The 21,559-nt window shown below is 44.5% G+C and overlaps 2 protein-coding genes across 2 annotated transcripts in view; both read left to right on the top strand.

Annotated features, from left to right (window-relative positions):
- T265_04110 (hypothetical protein) overlaps window positions 1-17,788 on the top strand; it is a gene marked incomplete at both ends in the record, with an annotated part of 27,789 nt that extends 10,001 nt beyond the window's left edge. The window contains 8 exons of the mRNA XM_009168756.1: window positions 1,231-1,303; window positions 8,719-8,902; window positions 11,093-11,930; window positions 12,195-12,265; window positions 13,632-13,890; window positions 14,705-14,831; window positions 14,950-15,353; window positions 17,525-17,788. Of these exons, the coding sequence (XP_009167020.1) occupies window positions 1,231-1,303; window positions 8,719-8,902; window positions 11,093-11,930; window positions 12,195-12,265; window positions 13,632-13,890; window positions 14,705-14,831; window positions 14,950-15,353; window positions 17,525-17,788 (2,220 nt within the window). The remainder of the gene's footprint in view (window positions 1-1,230; window positions 1,304-8,718; window positions 8,903-11,092; window positions 11,931-12,194; window positions 12,266-13,631; window positions 13,891-14,704; window positions 14,832-14,949; window positions 15,354-17,524) is intronic.
- Window positions 17,789-19,765: 1,977 nt separating this feature from the next.
- Window positions 19,766-21,312, top strand: T265_04109 (hypothetical protein; the record flags this gene model as incomplete). Its single annotated transcript, XM_009168755.1, has 2 exons — window positions 19,766-20,018; window positions 21,215-21,312. 2 exons carry the CDS (start codon window positions 19,766-19,768, stop codon window positions 21,310-21,312), a joined length of 351 nt encoding a protein of 116 aa, XP_009167019.1.
- Window positions 21,313-21,559: the final 247 nt, after the last annotated feature.

Genomic DNA, 21,559 nt, shown 5'->3' with positions numbered 1-21,559 from the left:
CTGGCGGTATCCCAGCCCTCGTGGTTCCTTCGGGTGGCATGGCAGCTAGGCACTGAGAGGGTGCTACCGTTTGGTCTGGAGCTGTTTAACAGCAGTGCGATTAGTTCTCACTCAAACAGGATAGAGCTCCATTCATCCTAGAATCACGGGAACTACTGGCTGACTTCTTGGGTGGAAGTTCCATTCATCCTATAGGACCGTACTTCCTCTGGATTAATGGTCGAAATACCCTACGATCTGTCGAAACTGCGTCATTTTTAGTTGGGGATGAAGCTATCACGGCTTGATTGTGAAATTTAGATGTCTTATGAGAAAATGGCTTCAAGTTAGCCATTAGCTACTCGCGAAACACCAATCAGAACAGTAATTCAAGAGTAGCCGCTTGTTCCAGTTTGTCGGACCAACCCCACTTCAATTCCATCACGGCGGTTCATTGCATAAATTCGTGTGATGCTGGTTGATCTGCTCAGGCAAGTCGATGGGTTCATCTCAGGGCCCGTTCCGCACCTTTTTCACAAAGTACTACGCAATCGACTCTCTCTTATGAACAGCGGCCATAAGCGGCCGGAATTCAAGCCAGAAACCAGACTCATCTGACCCCAAGACAGACCGTCCAATCTGCATAAATCGATAGATAAGCGAGTTGACTAGTTTATAAACGAGTGGGCGCCTTCACTAAATGGTTCCGATGGGATACCGCTCAAACTGTTCTGAGAGGAGTTTTATTGACTATCCTGAAACTATCGACACAATTTTACAGGTTCACATATGTACTAAACCAAAAATAAAATAGTTCAAGTTATTATTCTACTTTTGTGTATCAGGTAAGACTTTGACTGTCAACTCCCAACATCACAGAGTAAAAACCTTTGTGCTCCCAATTCCAGAGGCTTGTCAGCTCAAAGAAACGAACTGACTCCTCGATATTACGACGATCGGTGATCATGATGACACTTGAAGTACGCTTATTTCACTGTACAGCTCTTCCTTCTGGACAGGCCGATCATAAGAGATACCAATCAAACTCTGGAAAAAGCCAAATTTGTTTTATTCCTTTACGTGTTTTCTTCATAGGATTGTATTTCAGAAGTGCAAAAATTATAGTTTTATATCACGTGAGCTTCAGTAGTTCATTTTGAAGGCGATAGTATTGACTGATGGAAGCTTCCTTGAAAATTTCCTTACCGTTATCTTCTTCGCTCCCCCTCCCCTCCTTTTTCGTACCATCAGCTTTATGTTTTGTCAGACGATCCGAAGCGAAAGGAGTTCCTGGATGAGCTGTTTGCCTACATGCAGCGTCGTGGTGAGTTTTACATGGACTAAATCGATACTTTTCCTTGGTTGTACGACTACTAACTGTAACAAACCTTCCACTAGTGCGAAGAACTGACCACTTGAGGCGATTGCAAGTTATGCTAAAAGCAATTCATCTCGAATTACCACCGGCTGGTAGCGACTTAATTTGTTCGAATCTACCGAATGTGCTGGAAAAAAGTTGTTTAGCTGTAGCACCGTTTTGGTGCCTAACTGCCATGCTACCCGAGAGAAGTACTGCCAGGTTGCTGAAGCCTAGACAGGAGAAGTTGGGTTCGAACCCGAGCCACTGAGCTATCTCGCCCTGGCCCATTAATTCCGAATGTGTACGAAGGGAGGATTGCGTTAAAACAAAACAAACTTTGGTATGAATATTTTACAACTCTTCTTAGTTTCCCAATCGGCTGTTTCATTTGACACATTAGCCTTTTCGAGACATTTTAAAGCATGAATGTCCCTTGATCACATCTTCAGGAGCCACACCGCGGTTAGGCCTATGTCGATCGGTGTAACTTTTGAGCTGGCACCCCGTCACCATATTTTTCAGCACCATATTTCACTATACTACAGTTCACTGTATCATACCAAGTATACCGTACTATAGATTATTATATCCAACATGTGATATAACGTAATTTTAGCATATACTCATGAGTGAGCCCACCTATTCGCTGGGATCCAAAATGACATACTACACGAACTCAGTTACTGAGCCGGGAGCAAGATTCTGTTAAGGAAAGCTGTTCTGTTAATTCGTCCTGTTTTTCCGACTAAATGTTTCCATATAGAGTTGAACTTTTTGGGATGATCGATGCCAGTGCGAGCCAGCAGGAAAGTTCATGCGCAAGTAAACCTTGGTAAAGAATCAAATCCGCTTGGATGTGGTCGGCGTTCTTCTCCCCAAACGTCTATGTATACTATCCTATCATGTGGATACGTTTTTTCAGAAAACGGCCATTTGTAAGTTTCAAAAACTCTCCGTAGGATCCAGGTAGGTCTTGTAGTATCATCACACAGCCTGAGCACAACTACAGACCAGAAAGTGGATGCTAGTGCAAGCATTTGACAGGTCACCTCCACAACGGCGGAGCACTCTTCCCCGAGGTTACCCAGCTCGAGGATTGGAAATCAATACTCGGCGTGATTTGAGCGCTGGCATAAACTTGCGGCATTTGCGGAACACTGCAATATGAGAGACGAGAACTTCAGCGGACTTATTTGATCTCCTTTAGTTTGTGTTTTATTATATGGCTTGTCAAATTTGTTTCGGTTTACAATGTCAACCCTCGGGTTTTCACTGGTGATGCTAAGTGAAACCTTTGGGGGTTCGGGTACTTTGTCTCTCTGTGTAGCAATTGCAACCAAAGTACCACGGTCAACCTGAGGCTAATTGAAATCGTGCGTAATCTGTGGGAATCTTTCTAGCTCACCAGGGGGTTTTGAGACCACCTGTGTGACTTGAACACAGTTGAAGGGGTGCGTAGGCGATTAGGCCGGACTGCCTACATGCTGCGGAAAGCACCACAGGATCGATAAGTGTTCGGGTGGACTACTGTTGCTTCTCTCGTCAGACACAAAGCCAGGCACCAGGCATATTCAGAGATAAAGGCTTACCTGGTCTGGTCGGGTATGTCTTTGGACAGCTGGTCTTGTCAAGTAAAGAACAGCGTAGATGTTTACGCATCAAGCGCTTTCCGGTGGAATTAAACAACATACTGTCCCCCTGAGTGTGTGTGTGTGCGCGCACACACGCCATTCCACTGTCAGTTTCGGTTCTCTCAGTTTATGGGAGGGGACAGACAAAACAGTGAAAAATCCCGCAAAACCTTCGCCAATACACGCACACATGCGCACGCACAACTGTACACCAAACAGATTCGAATAGGCGATAAGCCGAAATACCCCTCAATCTTCAAATCACAATCAAAATCACGAGAGCTTGGCTTTTCTGTATCTGCTTTCTAGGCTCTTCAGCTGAAACAGTTCCAAGATGAATTACCGATAAAGATTTCGATGCTATTGCGGAACTCGCTTTTTACACTGATAGGGGAGATGTCCGACCGGGGAGTGTGGGGGTACGAATGCGACCGTGGAATTGGATGGTATTGTTGAAAGATTTAGCGGCAACCTTCTAGACAATGATGAAATGTTCAGATAAGGAAGCGTGAATGCCTCCCCCCCCACCCTGAAACAGGTGGCTTTTAAGCAGCACTGTCATCTTTTTCAGAACCGATGAATCGACTGATCCAAAGGCCCTTGATCAAAGTGCACAAAACAAGATTGCTGGTGAAGTGCATTCATGTGGGTTTCGCACTTAGAATGCATTTTAATAAAAAAAATCTGCCGCTGACTGGCCTTTCGCAGATCACAACCATTGTTAGCTCAGCCCTTACCATGCGTCCAATATTGATCGATCCTGGAAACCTCTTGATTTCAGTTCGGCATTATCCAGATATTTGCGTGCATATTTTGAGCTAGTTCCTCATACAGTTGCGTCCTCTATCGGATGCTAGTCACATGAGTTGGTGAAATTTACAACAGAACGAGCAAACTAAATGGTATTTATTGATATACTTTTTGTGACTGATGCGTGTGAGTCTGATGTAGAATTCCTGTATGATCTGTCGTTTTGCAGTCGCTTTGTAGATGGATGGGCACCTGCTACGTCCTTGTGGAGTGTGAGATAACGTTTTCACCTCAGAACATGGACGTAATACACTACTCATACGGCTACTGAAAACTATTCGACAGCCCACGAACGCTTCTTGAAGTTCATCAGATAGTCGCATTTCCCGCGTTTCCTTCGACCTTACTTTCTACTTGAACCCGAATTGCACTAATTTTGACTTTTGCGTTCATCTGCATGCCGAGTTGGTTTTACGGGAGACTCAGATGAATCTCACGCTTATGATAGTTTATTGGCATTCCCCTGGCGTACAAGTAGTAATAATAACGATAACAATGGTAACAGGCATGATAAGGCCGGGCTTTTCAACTTTGCAGTCGCAAACTACTCTTGGTTCTTCATGCTGTTGAGATACTTTCTGCACTGCGCATTTAAGGGAAATGAGATAACTCATAGACAAAAAGCCGAAAGTCTATGGTTCGCGATCTTACAATCTATTTTAGAGCCCGTGTGTCAAAAACTATTAAATAACTCGAGAAATACACTCAGTTGCAAATTAATTTGGTTTTCACGAGAGACTCGGCTGAATCTCTCGTTTATGATATTCTACAACTGAATGTGCTGCACACAGGCCATTGGTGCGACAACAGATAATCTCCAAGAAGGGCTAAACTGGTCGTGGGCTGTCGAAGTTCTGAGCAAACTTGTGAGTAGTTTCCTTCATGAAAATAAACTTCGATATTTTGAATGGCTTGCCAACTAAAACATGAGCTGGCCTTTATGTAGCACATCTAGAAGAGGAATATCACGAACGAGAGAATTAGTTGAATCTCTCGTGAAAATCCATTTGATGTGCAAAGAGAAACCGGTCATGGGCTGTCGAAGAGTTTTCAGCAACCTTGTGAGTAGTTTCCTTTATGAAAACTTAACTCATTTTGGATAGCCACGACATTTTTTCACGAAATGTTTCTGGAAATTGTCCAACATGGGTGAACTGGATTGCTTCCTAACAGAGATCAGAAGTCAAATGTGGTGTAGCGTGAAGCGACTCAATTTTAGTGCGTCTAATTTAACACAAACTTTGGGTAACTCCACTTCACATTCGGGAATTTTCGGACAGCGGTCGGTTCCCTGTAGAGCAGTTCCGTTAATTTAGTCGAGCGATTTCTAGACCATTCACCTGGAAAAGTCGTGTGAAGTGCGTTTTAGAACAAGCTCGTGTGCCCTGCTGTTTCAGACACCAATCAGGGTCCTCAAATTCATACTTACCTCCCACGTGTGACGGACTTGTACCGAAGGATAATCGGCTGTTATTCTTTCAACTGAAGAATCTAGAAAGCGGAGCCTCCTGGCTCGAAGTGGTTATCACGATGTCCTTGAGTTCTGTCACACTGAACAGATGTGCTGTGAGTGATATCGCTGTCACTGAGTAGACATACAAGCATGTAGAATTATTTTAGGCGAGTTTCGAGCTGCAAAAGCCTAGAAGATTGCATTTGGATCAGGGAAAGCCATGATTTTTAGGTCTTTTGGTTGAAACAGTGTTTTCCGATCGTTTGTTAAGGCACGTCCCAAAGGATGCCCCAATCCTCAGATTCTATGCATACTCATTTGTTTGGGGGTTTATCTTGCTTCCAAATAGTTCGGTTTAGTAAACTGAAATTTCCTGATTCACCACAAATCTGGCTAAATTCTGTCCAGCCAGTTTTACATAATTCAACAACCAGCCCATAGGCATGTCATATCCAGAAGTTTAATTTTAGGAGAACTTTGCTATTCCAGAGGATTGCTGCCTTCAGTAGACCGTTCGTTTGTCTGTTCGCTTACGTGGAATAAGGTAAAGTACAGCTAACCCGTCAAGTCTTGCTGGGTTACTCCAACTGTCGGTCCGTGTGGTTATGATAACAAAGCATGAACGCAGTTGGACTGAAAGTGAGCGGAATGAAAGCTACTCAGCATCAGGTAGCCGGAAGCTGTTTCACCTTAAATGTACCTGGAACTTTGTCTTTCTCTGCCTACAGAACGCACTTTGATTCAGTGTGGGTTAGAAACTGATTAGAGGGAAGTTTTGTTCATTTGTAACAAGGTTGACCATACTGGAAACTTGAGATTAACAGAAAAAATCAATCGGATCTACTTACGATTTGAGCACCTTGAAAACCTCGACTATTCGCTGATATATTTCGATCGGGAATCAGCCGTAGACGGATCGGTAGAGAATGGCATCAGACCAAATTGCATCGGTGCCCAACAAGATTTGGTCAGTTGCTGAGAAGTGAAATCATCAAACAGCCGAAAGGAAACTTTACAGCTTACTGTTATCGGAATGGAGTCATTGATGGGCCAATTGGGCAAACGGCAAAATGCTTCTTGTTCACACTACTATCGTTTGAACAGTTCTCCTGCCCTGGTGCCGTTCCTCTAGTGAGTTGAACAGTTCTCCTGCCCTGGTGCCGTTCTTTTGGTGAGTTCGCACCAGTCACATCGCTTAGGTGTGAACGCGTCCGTTTGTTCAGGTGTGTCCGGCTTGCGCTGATGGAGCTATGGTAGCACGCTCAGCACAGAAGTTCAGAGCTCGAACTCCGACACGGCCATTGGTATATGCACTGCTCATGAGCTCTAAGAAGACCGATAACCCGAGTCGAGTACTTACTCCTTTGGTGTGAACTTAGCTCAGGACAGGAGGATGACTGTTCAAACGAGGGTGATATGAGCGTGAATCCGTGAATCCATCTACAACACCAATGTTGGAACCCACTCACTCGAAAGGAAATTTCACACGGGTTCAGAAACCTTTATAAACTAGAATTTGCACGATTACTTATCACAAACAGCATCTTTCCTAGTCAACCGAAGAAAGCAAACACATCCCAGGGCTGACTGATTAATGGTACATTTCCAGCACACGGATTTTGATCACTCAACAACCAAAGTTCGTTCAGAGGAACTTGTACTGCGTTTTGCCAAACTCTATTTGGACTAACTACATGGATGAGCGAGGTTTTCCTTCGAAAGTGGCTCAAAATAATGCAGTCGGGTGAATGAGAATCGATTGGTTTCACTGACAACTTTCAAACTCAGCAAGGAATCATGGGTGGGTGATCATATTCAGACAGTTTCCTCTTAAAGAGACTACCGCTACAAAAGTACTCAGGTGAATATTCCCTTCCAACCGGGTGGAAGACAGTTTGGCTGGAAAACAGAAGAAAGATGAAAAAAGTCGTAAGTCACGCTAACCGGTATGTAAGAGGTAGCCTGGTACATTCTCACACGACACCAGCTGAAATTCTCGAGATGATAGGAGTCTCAAAGTGCCCTGTGTAGGACCTAGCAATCTGGTTCATACCAGATTCAAAATACTTCTTGGGACATCTAAATTTGATGTCAAATTGTCTTCGGGTTTTGCTGAGGATACGCTAAAGTCCACATCGAGTCATCTTAAAAAAAAACCGGACGCAGTGACATGGAGGGTGCCTAATTTATGCAAAGCCAAATGAATTGAAGAGTTCCAATTTGCTGTTCAGACTCTCCTGTGTTCCGGTTCTCCACACGGTCGTCAAGCTCCTATCCCGTTCTACACCTGATTTTGGTCAGAATTTTACGATAGGTCTCCCCAAACTATTTGTCACCTGCTTGGGATGGAAACTGTCGTGGAAATTTCAATTGAATACACCGGGAGATTGCGCTGGTATGGTTCACATCAGTCCAGATTGTCGAGTGAATCGGTAGATGAACGGCGAATAATTGATCTGCCACTCCGCGGTAAGCTCACCACCAGGTGCAGCCGTTCGATGCACACGATTCGTTTTTTTCTCACACGGATTCACTGACACATTAAATCTGGACGCCTGAGGGTGGGCATGGGTGGTGATTGGGGGAAAAATTAAACGCTGAGCGTCTATTGTTTTGACATGCCAGTACGGTTGGTTTCATATCCCGAATCACCTGCGTCTGCCACCTGGCTGGTGCCTATCAAATGGAAGCCATCATTAGTGCATAGTATGTCGATACGACGCTTGGTAGCTTGTTAAATCGAGCTTTGACGAGATAGACCGAGATTTGTGGCTGGCGACAGATTCATATGTTTGGGTTTTTTCCACCCTTCTGCCGTCATGACCGAGCCGTGGTACATGAGATTGAATGTCGTTGCGTTTGGAAAGCAATGAGGTCATTCGTACTTTGATCTGCGCTCTTTAGAATACTGAGATGGAGTAACTAGGATGTTTTTCGCTGCAATTCGCAAACGCTATTAATAAATTTGCTGATCTTTCGAATTTCGTGAGGCGACCTGGTGCGGCACATTCCGTGGACGAGGAACACAATAAACGAGAGCTTTCATCGTGAAAACCAAATTGGTATGCAAATGAGTGCACTTTGCTAACACTGTCGTATCGTACTGGTGTAAGGAGGAGACCCTCCACCGCGGATTCGCTCGCCAGGAACTAAACGGTTACAAACTATTGGACGGGAAAGTGAACATCTCCTATTTTTAAAAACTGAACATCTTCACACGTCTTCTTCAAATTTCGTGAATATTGACTGACGATCATGCAACTGTGAACGAACGCTGCAGAACATTTCTGCAGGTTCCGTAATAAACTCCATGGGGTGCATTTTCCATTAGACGCGAGGCGGAGTTACGAGGAAACCATTTGCTACTTGCACGCCTCATCAGTAGTATCCGCCATTACACTGGTAACTTGTCAGTTCTTGTCCCAGCAACATTGCCTTATAAGTGATCGTTAACTTTGCATTTTCTATGGTTATTTTTCCCAAAGGAACACCGGTCAACCGCATCCCAATCATGGCTAAACAGGTGCTTGACCTGTATGAACTCTTCCAACTGGTTGTTGCTCGTGGTGGCCTGGTGGAAGTGATCAACAAGAAACTGTGGCGTGAAATAACAAAAGGCTTGAACCTGCCGTCGTCCATAACCAGTGCCGCTTTCACTCTGCGAACCCAGTGAGTCGATTACGGTGAATCTCGAGTTTGTGATATGCTGTTTGTCCCCCAATAAGTTAAAGTCTGCGGAATGACGTGGAACACTTTGTCCTTTTGTCTTGTGAAGGGCTGTGAAGCTGGTGGAATTTCACTCTGCTTGTACTACTCTGAGTGAGTGAGTAGATCTGGAGAAAATGTTGATTTTGAGTAGGCCTTATGACCCTTGAAGTCAGTGAATCTCGACGGGCACTCCCCGTCTCAGCGGATAATTTGAATGTCCCAATCAGCCCAGTCGGCAGATTCGTTTGGGACAATATTGTGAGAGTGACAGTATGGAAATATACTCTCCATTTGCTGGTCAAACTGAGTAGCTGATTAGTCGTTAGCTATCACCACCAGCAATTAGCCCCAGAGCATTTTCATACATCTGAAAAATCGAGCTTTAACTGTCACTCAGTACAGGGTGAATGATTACAACGGGCTGCCCCTATCAAATACTTTTTTTTTTCAAATTTCTAACCATTCTTTGACACCATTTCGAAAGTGAACGGTTGAAAACGATGTTGAACATCAATGCTGGTGTCACTTGATATCATTGCTGTGTGGATGACTGCTCAATACGAAAATTGGCTGTTCTACGCACAAGGTGATGACTACTCATCACATCACGTGAGTGGTTTTGATTTCGGCTGAACATGTCGCATGAGAGTTCACATCACAGATGAGGACGGATCAGTGAGGACGAAGGCAGTCGAAACAAACTGACAGAGCGAGCTGTTGAAATAATTCTATTAAAAAACGAAGGAAGTTAATTAGCAGAAAATAACTCAGCACCAGGCATCTGAGTTGTATTCCTGTGGACCAGCTCAGACTACTCAACCATAACTCCGACCTTAAACCTCTGAACTCTTCAGCTGTTATTCATTTCACTTTCGTACAAGAGAATCACCGTGGTAACCACATTTTGTCCCGGTATCCAAAAAACAACGACTTTAATCGCAACCTAGTGGCAATCAGTGTCTTCAACATAGACGAATAGACTAAATTTCAATGAACCAATGGACTTGGAAAGCCTCTTTTCTGTTCTACTTCATTTCTTATGCTTTCGGAGGATCTTGTCCAAATAAGCCCCGCCAAAAAATTAACCCCCGCCACCCAAAAAAGATTAGAAAAATGAGGGTATGAAATATGTACTTTTCGTTTTTATTGAAGAGGGTGAAATTGGAACATGTCATTAATAATTTGTGTGAAAAGGTCCGTTTTTCGGTACCTTTGCCTCCAAATGAACTCACACAAGTAGTTGCCATATTGGCGTTTATTCTGCACCTTGTAGACGTGCCAAAGGGCCGCCGACAACTGTTGGAGTCTGCAAAAGCCGCCAGGAGCAAACTTCGTTAAGAAAGTTCTTCAAGTCAACAGCGGTCGCGTGGCTAATAGATAATTCCTCTGAGCAAAATTGGATTTTTGCCAAATTTCTAGACTAGAAATAAATGAATAGAATTACTGTCCTAAACTCCATCCCATACCCCTCCAGCCAAGTTCCCTTTCGAAGACCGATTTCTTGCCGACACTGTTGGGCGTTACATCTCCACCCGTCAGAAACAGTTGAAAGTGTCATTTGGTGGCCATTATTGCATAAATTTTGATTATGTGTCACTCCATGGCTTTGCAAAAAACGTATTGCCGTTTCCTTGTCATAGACGAGAGTTGAAAGCGTCAGAAAGTTCATTTGAGGTTTTACGTCCGAACGGAGAAAAGTTTTGCACAAAGTGAGCCTAGATACGGATAAGGACTTGTTTTCATCAAAAATAGGTCAAGGTTGTGTGGGTACATTAAATTGGAGCTGGCAAAAAGTGGTGGCGGGCTTAACTTTTCGCACATGCACTTTTTGCATTAGTGGCGGGGCTCGCCTGGAAACGATCCCTCTCGGACTTATGCAGTCTGAAAGACGCTCGGATGATTGCACAAGTGACGCAGCCCGAATCGGCAGTGGCTGTGGGTTGCGAGAGTGGACGACAACCCACTGTACGTGGACTGTGGCTCAGCGACCAGGACGAATTTGACCTTAATATTGAACACTGCACTCTTGCGATACTCACTCAAAATTTTACATTAGCTATATAAGAAACGTGGACACACACATAGGTTTGTCCTGCATTCAAATATGTATTTAGACGCTATCTATAAAATATACCCACCTCTCCACTGTAGATATATGAAGTACCTCTACCCTTATGAATGCGACACATTGGGCTTGAGTACACCGAGTGAACTGCAAGCCGCGATCGACGGGAATCGAAGAGAAGCACGCCGTTCTTCCTACACATTTGACTATCCAATGATGGTCACACCTACGGGATCAAATAGACCTTTGACACCCTCAAGTCTTATTGCGGCTCATTCGTCCAATTCACAAATGTCTAGTTCAGGACCCATGCCTCTTGGATCAATTCTTTCTGGTTCTGGGCTCAACGGATCTCCCTCGTTTCACTCCACAATGGGCGGTTCCGGTATGAATACTGGGATACCAACATTGTCCGGTGTCACTCTCCCCTTTGGGGCGAATACCCCAATCGGTATGAGTTCCCAACTCAACCCACTCCATCCACTGTTTGGCTTTCCTCCTGGATCAACACCACCGGGTCTGAACCTCTCATCTTCATCAGTACACCAGGCCGGTGCTGGTGTTACTACCATGTTTCCAACAAATCTCTTACCTCCGATTTCGTCCACCACAGGATCTTCTGTCGGCAGTGGACCGCTTCAGTCCTATACTTCGGGAAGCACAGACCCGACCCTTGGTTCCCCTACTCACTCGTCCGGCTATTTGATTCCTGGAATTCCGAACAGTTTTGCCGCCGCTGCGGCCACTTTGTTCGGGGCGGGGTTCCCTCCACTGCCGGGTGCATTCGTGGCCGGAAATCCTCATTCACAACACAATATGGTAGATTCTACGATAGCTGGTCAACGGTTAAACGCAGGTTCGAACCAGCCGCGTCATAGTCCGTCCAGCGACGGCTCTCACAAAACTGGTCTGCACCGAGCTCAGGTATGCAACATCGTTAGATTTCTATAAACTTTTCTGCTACACGTTTTTCATTTTTGTCCGCGTCTGTACATGATAAATTAAACCCAAGGTCCAGGAATGGAGCGTTTCGTGTGGGATCCGATTTCAAACACTGAATGCAATCTAGCTGGGCTTTACTTTTAGCCGTAGTCATCACTTTCGAAGCAGAGGCATGAGGGGAAAGCGCTGACAACTAGACAGCACACCTCATCGAATACTCAAAGACACTTATCAAAAACCTCTCAGCTACGAGGAAAATCAGATCTGGCGGAAGGAAGAAAGCCTCCGCTTAGGAGTTGTCTATTAGAAAACGCCAAGTGAACAGTTACGGACGACTGGACAGAGAAGCAAAACTCTCATATGCATCTTGTTTATAAAAACTGAATATCCATCTTCTCTCTGAACGCATCTTCCTGAACTTTCCTGGATATTCATTGACTGTTACTCAAATTTAAGCAAATGCTATAAAATGACTCCACGAATTCCATAACAGACTTCACTTCTTAAGAGACGCGAAGCGGATTTAGGAGAAAACATACTACTCACATATCCCACCAGTAGTAGCCACGGTTACACCGATACTTAAGTGATCTGGTAAGCTCTGGTACAAAGCTCGATTAGTAAATTACCAGTTACCTGTAAATTTAGGAAGTGTTGTGTAAGTTCTATTAGATGAAGACTTCTGGCTTGAACCGGTGAAACGTACTCGGTCTGATATCTATTGAAAATACTGAGTCGCACAAGAACGAACGAGGAGGTTCTCGGTTCTGATTCGGCATCCGGTCTCCGGGAATCGGACAAGTGGATCCCTTGTAAGCTGGCTTCGGACATCACCTTTCCATAAGAATACAGCTGTCCGTCATAAGTAACGTTTGTGACCAACTAATCAAGCAAATGGAATGTAACCTGTCATCTCCTCAGACATGTGCTTATAGACAACGCTGGTAAGCGCAAAAACCAGCCCTAATGTAGTACCACAACCCCTTTGGACCTACCATCATGGCTTATGGACAACACCGGTGTGAACAGAATCAGGTAAATTAATGTTACATTAGATGTACCCCTTTTTTTCCACACATGTGCACGCGCTCAGAACGATGATAACTTGCTTCCGGATGGCACCACACTGAGCGGGATGGGACAGTGTGATTAAACAATACATTTCCCATCTGTTCGACTAACCTGTGGTCTAACACGGCTGATGTAAGTGATCCCGCCAAATGCAGGTCACATTAACACCCCCAGGAGAAGCAAATCAGCCAGCTAGAGTCGATACATTCGATTGTTGGAACGGTTGTGATCCACACTGTCTCCATCTCCACCTCACCGTCTATTCTATTCCATCGATGGAGGTAGGAATCAAACTGATATCGCCTTCGTGTCGGGCAACTGGGTCGAGTGATGTGGCAGTACTAATATAACGTATGGAGTGACGACTGGAGTTGATTAATTATCGGCGACTGAACAGACCACCTGTGGTACTTCGTTTTGGGGATGGCGGAAGAAAAAATGGTCCATCGGTGTCCGGGTTTAAAGTCAGCGATTGGGTTGAAAAATTCAGTTTGGGAAACTGCATTTTCTATTGAGGATAAGAATGTCGAGAACGACAGATGAAGGCCACTTGAACCTTCAGATAGAGAGGAAGGAAGCACCCTAGCGGAATACATGAACACCAACCAAAAGGCGCGGCCAATTTTCACTCGTCTCCGTGGACAAAGAGCAAGTTGGACATAGACTCAACTGGAGCACCGTTCACACATCGACACAAGAGAGAACGAAGAAACAACGTGAATTCATAGAAGCCTGGCACTCCACTAATAAAGCCATCAACAAACACATCAAAATCGACCCAGTCTATCGACCATTACAAGCAAAAGAAATACGGGACTACGGAACGCAGAGGCGGACAAACAAACAAGCAATCAGGCTGAAGAAGGCTGGAGTAAGGAAACTACGAAAACGGAAACCGCTATCATAACCAACCGAATTCAAGGAAGAGAGGCCACAACGCAACAGAAACCGGAAACGGACCAATCAAAAATGGACCTGAAACACCCCAAAACAACCATCCAGCCAACCAATGGAATACAAGGCATGCAGACAACAACGCACCACAAATCACAATTGAGTCAATAATACTACAAGAAAGGCATATACCAATTAGCCAATCACATGACAAGATATCAGATACTCTTTAAAAACTATGTAAACGCAGCTAGGTACGGAGGAAGCACCCACTCAAATGCACACTGACGATGTCTTCTCGACTGGGAACGAAACGTTTGCAACCAAGTTGCCAAGCTGGGAGAACAGACCAACTACCATCTGACTAACCAACAGATATCCTTTAGCACGTCACCGAGATTGTGTACTCTGTGACACCATAGGCTGGTGTCAGTTTCACTAATCGTATTTTTCTCAGGAGACACGCACTCTCGAAAGCCGCCGAAACCGCGGTTTGTCGCGTTGAAAGCGTTCACATGAGAAAAGCAAGGTTTTGGCATTACGGCTAAAGCATTTCTAAGTATAGATGGACACTCGAGAGAAAGAGCAGTACGTTGCTTTGCTAATTGATACCGGCTCTTAGGATAGCAACCTAGTACGTTGGACATCACTTGGTTACTTGACTCCATTTTGTGATGCTTGCTTACAAGTAACAAGTAACAGGTCTACGATAAGACAGGATAAGAGGAGACAGTCTCTAGTCAAAAGCATTTTGTTATCTCGTTTCTTTCTTACAATCCTGTCTCAATCAGCAACTTTCGTCGGGTGTTACTCATCACAACCGTGGTGGCGAAGATGCCGATCGTGACCGAACAAGCTCCGTTTCCCCATTGAACCTGACGGCCACAGAAGAACCAATGGATTCGCAGTCCACAAAAGGTAAGTTACACCCTTTGCGCCAACACCCTTCTGGCTGAACTGTGTGTTGGAGCATTGTAATCAGTAAGACCAGAGCACCATTGTCTCGCGTTGAATTGCCGCTTTCCATCTTCCAAAGAATCCAGTACGTACGACGATGAACCCTACTCATCTGATCAAAACCCCAACTCTCCAAGTGAACAGCAACACTTTGGTCAAGAGAGACGAGAAAAAATTTTTTCTGGAGACCGCAAGGACGAGAAGCGGCGAGAAGCCCTACCTGGAACTCAGGCCATTCGACGACATCATCATCTTCAGAGGTGTGCGCCTCGTCCACATCTCTCTCGTAGCCAGAACAAAGAGCAAGCGCCACTGAGTGATGTGAAAAAGCGGAGTGATATGGAAATTTGTTCACCCGAGCTAAATGGAACGGAAAAGGAAGTGAAGTGGATGTATCCTGGATGTGGGCAGAGTGGTGGTCAACGATCGAAGATGGCTTTCACTAGTACAAATAATCTGACACCCGTCGAACCGGAGGAGTCGGTAAGTCAAACACAGGCGGTAAGCGCCATTTTATCCACCCATTTTTGTTAAGTGTGCTGCATGCATAGTTTTGCAATGCTAGCTGCGTATATTCCTGGTTCTCTTTTTACGGTGTCAGCCAATGCTGACATGCTCCCAACAGCGTCTCCAGCTGACAGTCTTGAGCACGTGAACTCCAAAATGAGCCAATATTCATCAGGGTTCTCTTCTTTGAATGAAATGTATGTTGCAGAGACAATAACGAAAGGGATTTCACTAGCTATTGTCGCACACAGCTACAGGATCGATATCACAACCATGTCACGTGAACGTGGCCTGCGTAACAAACAATCGCCCGATAAAATCCAGGCGATCAGTTATGCTTACACGGCACTGGGTTCCGGGCGAGTACTTCACCTTCTGAAAGGCATGCGATAGCAGTGGATTTTTGGCTACCAAACAATCGCGATTCTTGTTTGTGGCCACCAGGGGACTCGGTACCATATGAAAAGGTTCAGTAACTGAACGGAATGGTAATGATAGTACACAACCTGTGAAGCCTGCAAGTCATTCAAAGCAACTCGAAATCAACATGAAAGTCAACCAAAATCAGAGGTTTATTCCCTCGTCTAGGCGACTGGGATAAAGTAATAGACCGATAGTATACAGTATAGCATAGTATGGTATAGTATATATTGTGATTCACAGTAAGTCAGAAGAACACGTAAGTACGGACACGGGTGTATTGGGTACACGCGGCCAAACTGGTCCGCTTTCGTGGCAGGCAAGCAAAACAACTGAGTCACACATCCAGTCAACCCACAGCGCTCACGCGAGCCAACCAATCGGACACGCATCCAATCTGCCACTCAAGTCACATACCAGATCGATGGTGGAACGACGAACGGACACGCACACGCGCAAACTCTCTGACACACCGAAGCAGCTACTACAGTATAGTATAGTATGGTATAGTATAGTATACTGTAGTATAGTATACAATAGTATAGCATAATATAGTATAGTATACGGTGCATTGTATAGTACAGTATAGTATAGTACAGTACAGTATAGTATAGTATGGTATAGTATAGTATACTGTAGTATAGTATACAATAGTATAGCATAATATAGTATAGTATACGGTGCATTGTATAGTACAGTATAGTATAGTACAGTACAGTATAGTATAGTATGGTATAGTGTAGTTTACTATAGTATATTATATAGTATAGTATAGCATAGTATAGTAAAGTATACGGTATTGCAGCACACAGTAACGCAGAGAATGTAATAAAACGACATATGCGACAATATGGTAATAATAGCAGTAACAGAAGTTTTGTAGTAATCGACGTACGTCTCGAATAGATTGAGAAACACTCAACAAAATTTACTTGGCGAATAGATTACAGAAACAGTAGTACAAATCGCGTTCTCGTAATGGAATATTGTGAGTACGCTCTGGGCAAAGTCTATTCTTTTAGAAGTTGGCGTAAACTGATCACTAATGAAGCGGATATTACATCAAGAGTTGTATGGGGAAATCCATCCTGAATTGAGACCCAGTATACTAGGTCCCGATACAGGAAGAAAGCCGTCAGGTGGGCCCCGCGTTATTATCCGCGACGATAACGACCCTCTCATGAGTTTTCTGTTCAATAATCCACCGGTGATTACAACCTCAACAGTAGACAAACCAGGAGAAGTCGAACCCAACTTTGATCCTACCCTGCGGTCAAAAACTGACAACAAGGTCCCTTAAGGGAAATAAGGTATGTCACCTCACCTAGGCATGATCTGTCCACAAGTCGGAGGATATGCAGATTTTCTGGCGTCGTTCATGGCCATTTCGGGATAATTTTTACAATATTTTTACTCGGAAAATTATAGTTGGTACAATCAATACAGAAGAGAGAAGTGACTAAAATTGTATTCATACTTATACTCATAAGTATTTTAATCAACCACGGACAAATGTACGCGTTTATAGCAGTTTACGGCAGCCTACTTTTAGCAACCTCACTCGGAGGAAATTCAGTAGTATTGACGAACCAATAACTCTATTTTGATTGGAAATGAGAAGAATTTCGATGCGAAAACCAATGTTAACAATGGCCAGAACTGGTGACAAATATACCATAAAAGTCTTGATGTTTTGAAGCGGGCTGTTCGATACCATTTTACCCCAGAGCCGCTTCTGCAACGACATGAAATTGTGTTATCATTATCTCGTCCTGACGAACGATTGTAATTCCTGCAACCTCCCTGCGAAGCTAACAAGTTGGCGTCCTCGAGTCCCTGTTAACTATATGTTCTACTTGAACCCAAATCGGACTGTTTTGAAGAAACAGACTCATTTGCAAATCAGTTTGGTTTTCACGCGCCTACCTGATAAGCCCCAAGAAGGACGAAACCGGTCATGGGCTGTTGAAGAGTTTTCAGCAACCTTGTGAGCACTTTCCTTTATGAAAACATAAAAGTGCATTGTCATTATCACCTCCTGATGAACGATTGTAATTCCTGCAACCTCCGTCAGAAGCAAACCAGTTAACGTCCTGTCGCAGGACGAAAGATGTGTTTTACGGCATATCTTTCTTTACAAGTATCGGCGGTCGAGGTCGGTTTCACTTGTGTTCATAGGTTGGGGATATCACATTTGGTCAAAAACAAACAGTCCGTGTTAATTGGTTATATACAAGAAGCCGTTTCCCACGACCGGTTTCGCCATTCTTGGGACTCATCAGGTAGGCGCAGTCCTCGAATCTCTGTTAACCTTATGTTCTACTTGAACCCAAATCGGACTGTTTTGAAGAAACAGACTCATTTGCAAATCAGTTTGGTTTTCACGCGCCTACCTGATAAGCCCCAAGAAGGACGAAACCGGTCATGGGCTGTTGAAGAGTTTTCAGCAACCTTGTGAGCACTTTCCTTTATGAAAACATAAAAGTGCATTGTCATTATCACCTCCTGATGAACGATTGTAATTCCTGCAACCTCCGTCAGAAGCAAACCAGTTAACGTCCTGTCGCAGGACGAAAGATGTGTTTTACGGCATATCTTTCTTTACAAGTATCGGCGGTCGAGGTCGGTTTCACTTGTGTTCATAGGTTGGGGATATCACATTTGGTCAAAAACAAACAGTCCGTGTTAATTGGTTATATACAAGAAGCCGTTTCTATGTCTCTAGTCCACTAGAAGTCGTTTTTCTGCTGGTTCAAAAGCCCACTTTACTCAAGATACAAGGCACCAGACTGGATTGTGTCAACTAACAGCATCAGAATATCGCGAAGCATTCCTGTAACTGTGGGTCCTCTCAGCCACGCGGATCAGAATGAGCCAGTATCCTTTCAAGGAACTAGATTTGGCTTGCAGAAGTCATCAGCCTTCTCCCGCGATGGCGTGGGAAGGCAGCAGAGTCATTGGACAACCGAGGCCTCGCTGGTACGCGATGTCAAGCCATCGGGACTAGAGCTTATGAAGATGATAGTGCTACGGACAAATGGTGCTAATTCCATTGTTTTGACCGTTAAAGTCCGCGGTCAAACATGACCAGTTCATCATAGAAGAGTGCATTCTCTACTGCCAACACTGAACATATGTCCACGAGATTTTGTCGTTAGCAAAAAAACAGATAGAAGATTCGTGGGATCTCCAATGGTCTATAAGATATTCCCGCTCAAAGTCTGTCTCAAGCGAAAGTAACGACGCGGTCGATTTGGTGTTACGGAAGGCTTCCTGGACTCAAGGAGACGTCTGTGTTCTCCGGAAGAACATAGGTTTGTGAGAATTTTGTTTTTCTAATTAAAAAGCATGCGTCTCTCCAACGTGTAGATCATCAAAAGCGTTCATCTGAAAATATTGAATACTGAATGTTCCACATGCAAGTTCAGCACCTTCTAGTACACATTAGGAACAGACAGATGAAATGCACAAAACGTCGTATTCCTTACTTTTTCGGGGATTCAGTGTGCCGTGAGGAAAGTAATCAGCCTCATGGGAATGCCCCTTCGCATGTTCAGGCATCATGAGTTATTTTTCTCCATTGAACTTCCTTATTCGCCCAGTTGTCAGACTAGCGGTTGAAGTAGATTGTCTTCGAGTCCCATAAAAACGTAGAAAAACTCTTGGGTTAGTTTAACATTGGTCTACCAGACGAGTTCCTTATTGATTTCACTGCGTAACCACTCCCAACCACTCTTTGTATCTAGACAAACCGTTCCCATAGCTGGAGCTCTATCAACGTAGATTCTCGAGATGAACAAAACGGGGCGAGATCCGTGGAAGATGAAGAGGATAGTGGCCACTCGCCAAACCCCGGTATACTTCCGCTCACAGAAAATTTCCACAGTAAACTCAATTCAACTGCCTATTCGTCCTCCTCGGTCACAGCGTCGGGGAAGAGGCCCGCAATAAGAGCTGCTCTTACCGGCATGGACCAGCCAACTGCGAAAATTCCTCGATCGGTTGGTCCGTATACTACAAATTGTGAGGCCAACCCGAAACGCTATCAAAGCATTTCAAGTGTGACTAAAAAGCCTCCGGTTACCGATGGTCGAAAGTGTACCGAACCCGGTGCCGGCACGCAGTATCTAACCGCAACATCAACTACGACCCCATCTCACAACACAGCTTCAATGAACTTTTCCATGGGGATGCACAACCTCCGAATACAAACACAGTCCGGTAAGTTAATTGATGTTCTGAACTGACAGTGTCCATCTCCCGGGAGACAAGACTTTCTCCTGTTATTGCAACGAAACCACACTGCGTAATAAAGTAGATATGGAGCGACTGATTAAGAGAGTTGAGAAGTGATTTTTGAATAGGTCGCATCCAATAGGGATATCAACATAACACCAGTCGAGTCCAACTAATCGATACATGGCTATCCCTTGCGAATGAGTAGGTCAACTGCGAGGTTATTCGACATTTGGCTTTACTGGGACTACCCAATTTTTTCAGCAGTGGAAAAATGAACTAGGACAGGCCTTGAACACACGGCGCAGTTGAGGTGAACAAGTTTTTCGCTACTGAGAAAGACATTAGTAGCTGAAGTTATGTAGACAGTAGTGGTACACGGAGGCCAAGCCATGCTTTCTCCCTGTTGCCGGTGTAGATTCGTTGATGACACAAAGACTCGCTATTCGTGTTTTGACCAAAAAACAAGGCATTCTCTCTACGAAGCTTGTGACACTGTCCCGAAACTGGACCCAATCAAAAGTGCCACGGCCCCATCTGGATCAGGAGGGTGGGTAGCCCACAACCAAGAACAACTTCATTGGTATTTCGCACTAGCGAAGCACATTGGCATCATGACCCGGGTTTGTCACTTTAAATCACGTTCCAGGATTGAGAAGTCTGGGCCGAAATCAAGCTGATACCGGTGTCTCCAACAGCATTTCACGTGGTACGCATTTAGTAATTCGCGAAAAACCGGCGTTCCGGATGGTACGGCCACCGCTTTCAGCAAGGGAGTATTTCGGCATTTGACAGAAGTGATCTTAGCTACTTATAAGTAGTCAGGAATAACAAAAGGTTGAATGCTGGGTGATCCGTGCCTACTGTTGATTTCCGAGGCTGACGCCCAGTACTTCAGGTCAGGTTTTTAAGCCATGGGCAGAATATCTTAAGGTAATGGCAGCATGCATCAGCATGTGTTGCACATGTACGAAGAAAGGCCATACAGCTGCTTCACTCACTGTGTGAGGATAAAATATCCTCAGCACGGACTGCAACACAAGGTGCCCTTAGGAGGATGTGTGGATACAGATCCTCAGCCTCCCAGCCATCATTAACCCCAAGGACCTCAGTAACTAGCTTGAAAACATGAAATTTTCATAGAAAGGAACATCTCAGATTTCTTTTCCAATTTCCTTCAGGTGCCCCAATGGGACTGCCACCCAATGCGATGGTCGTTTCTATGGAATTTGGGAACGTGCTCTATCAAGGCGTGCTTTTCGGACAGGCCAAACGGTAGTTTCTGATACCCCTTTGACAGTCTTTGACCCGCTTTTCCACACCAACTAGCCACAAACGAATCCGCTAGGAACGTAGCTACCTTGTACATAAATACATACATACTTGCATATGTGCGGTTAGTCACACGAAACCAACAACCAATCGAGCGATCAGATCGACCATTGGTTAGCTCAAGTTCCTTGTACCATTGATATCGTTTTTTGGCATTCACGTGTGCAAATAGAACAATTGTTTTTTGCAAAACA

The sequence above is a fragment of the Opisthorchis viverrini genome, assembly GCF_000715545.1.
Source record: "Opisthorchis viverrini unplaced genomic scaffold opera_v5_64, whole genome shotgun sequence".
NCBI lineage: Eukaryota > Metazoa > Platyhelminthes > Trematoda > Opisthorchiida > Opisthorchiidae > Opisthorchis > Opisthorchis viverrini.
The sequence above is the reverse complement of the archived record's forward strand: the minus strand, read 5'-3'. Positions and strand labels throughout refer to the sequence as shown.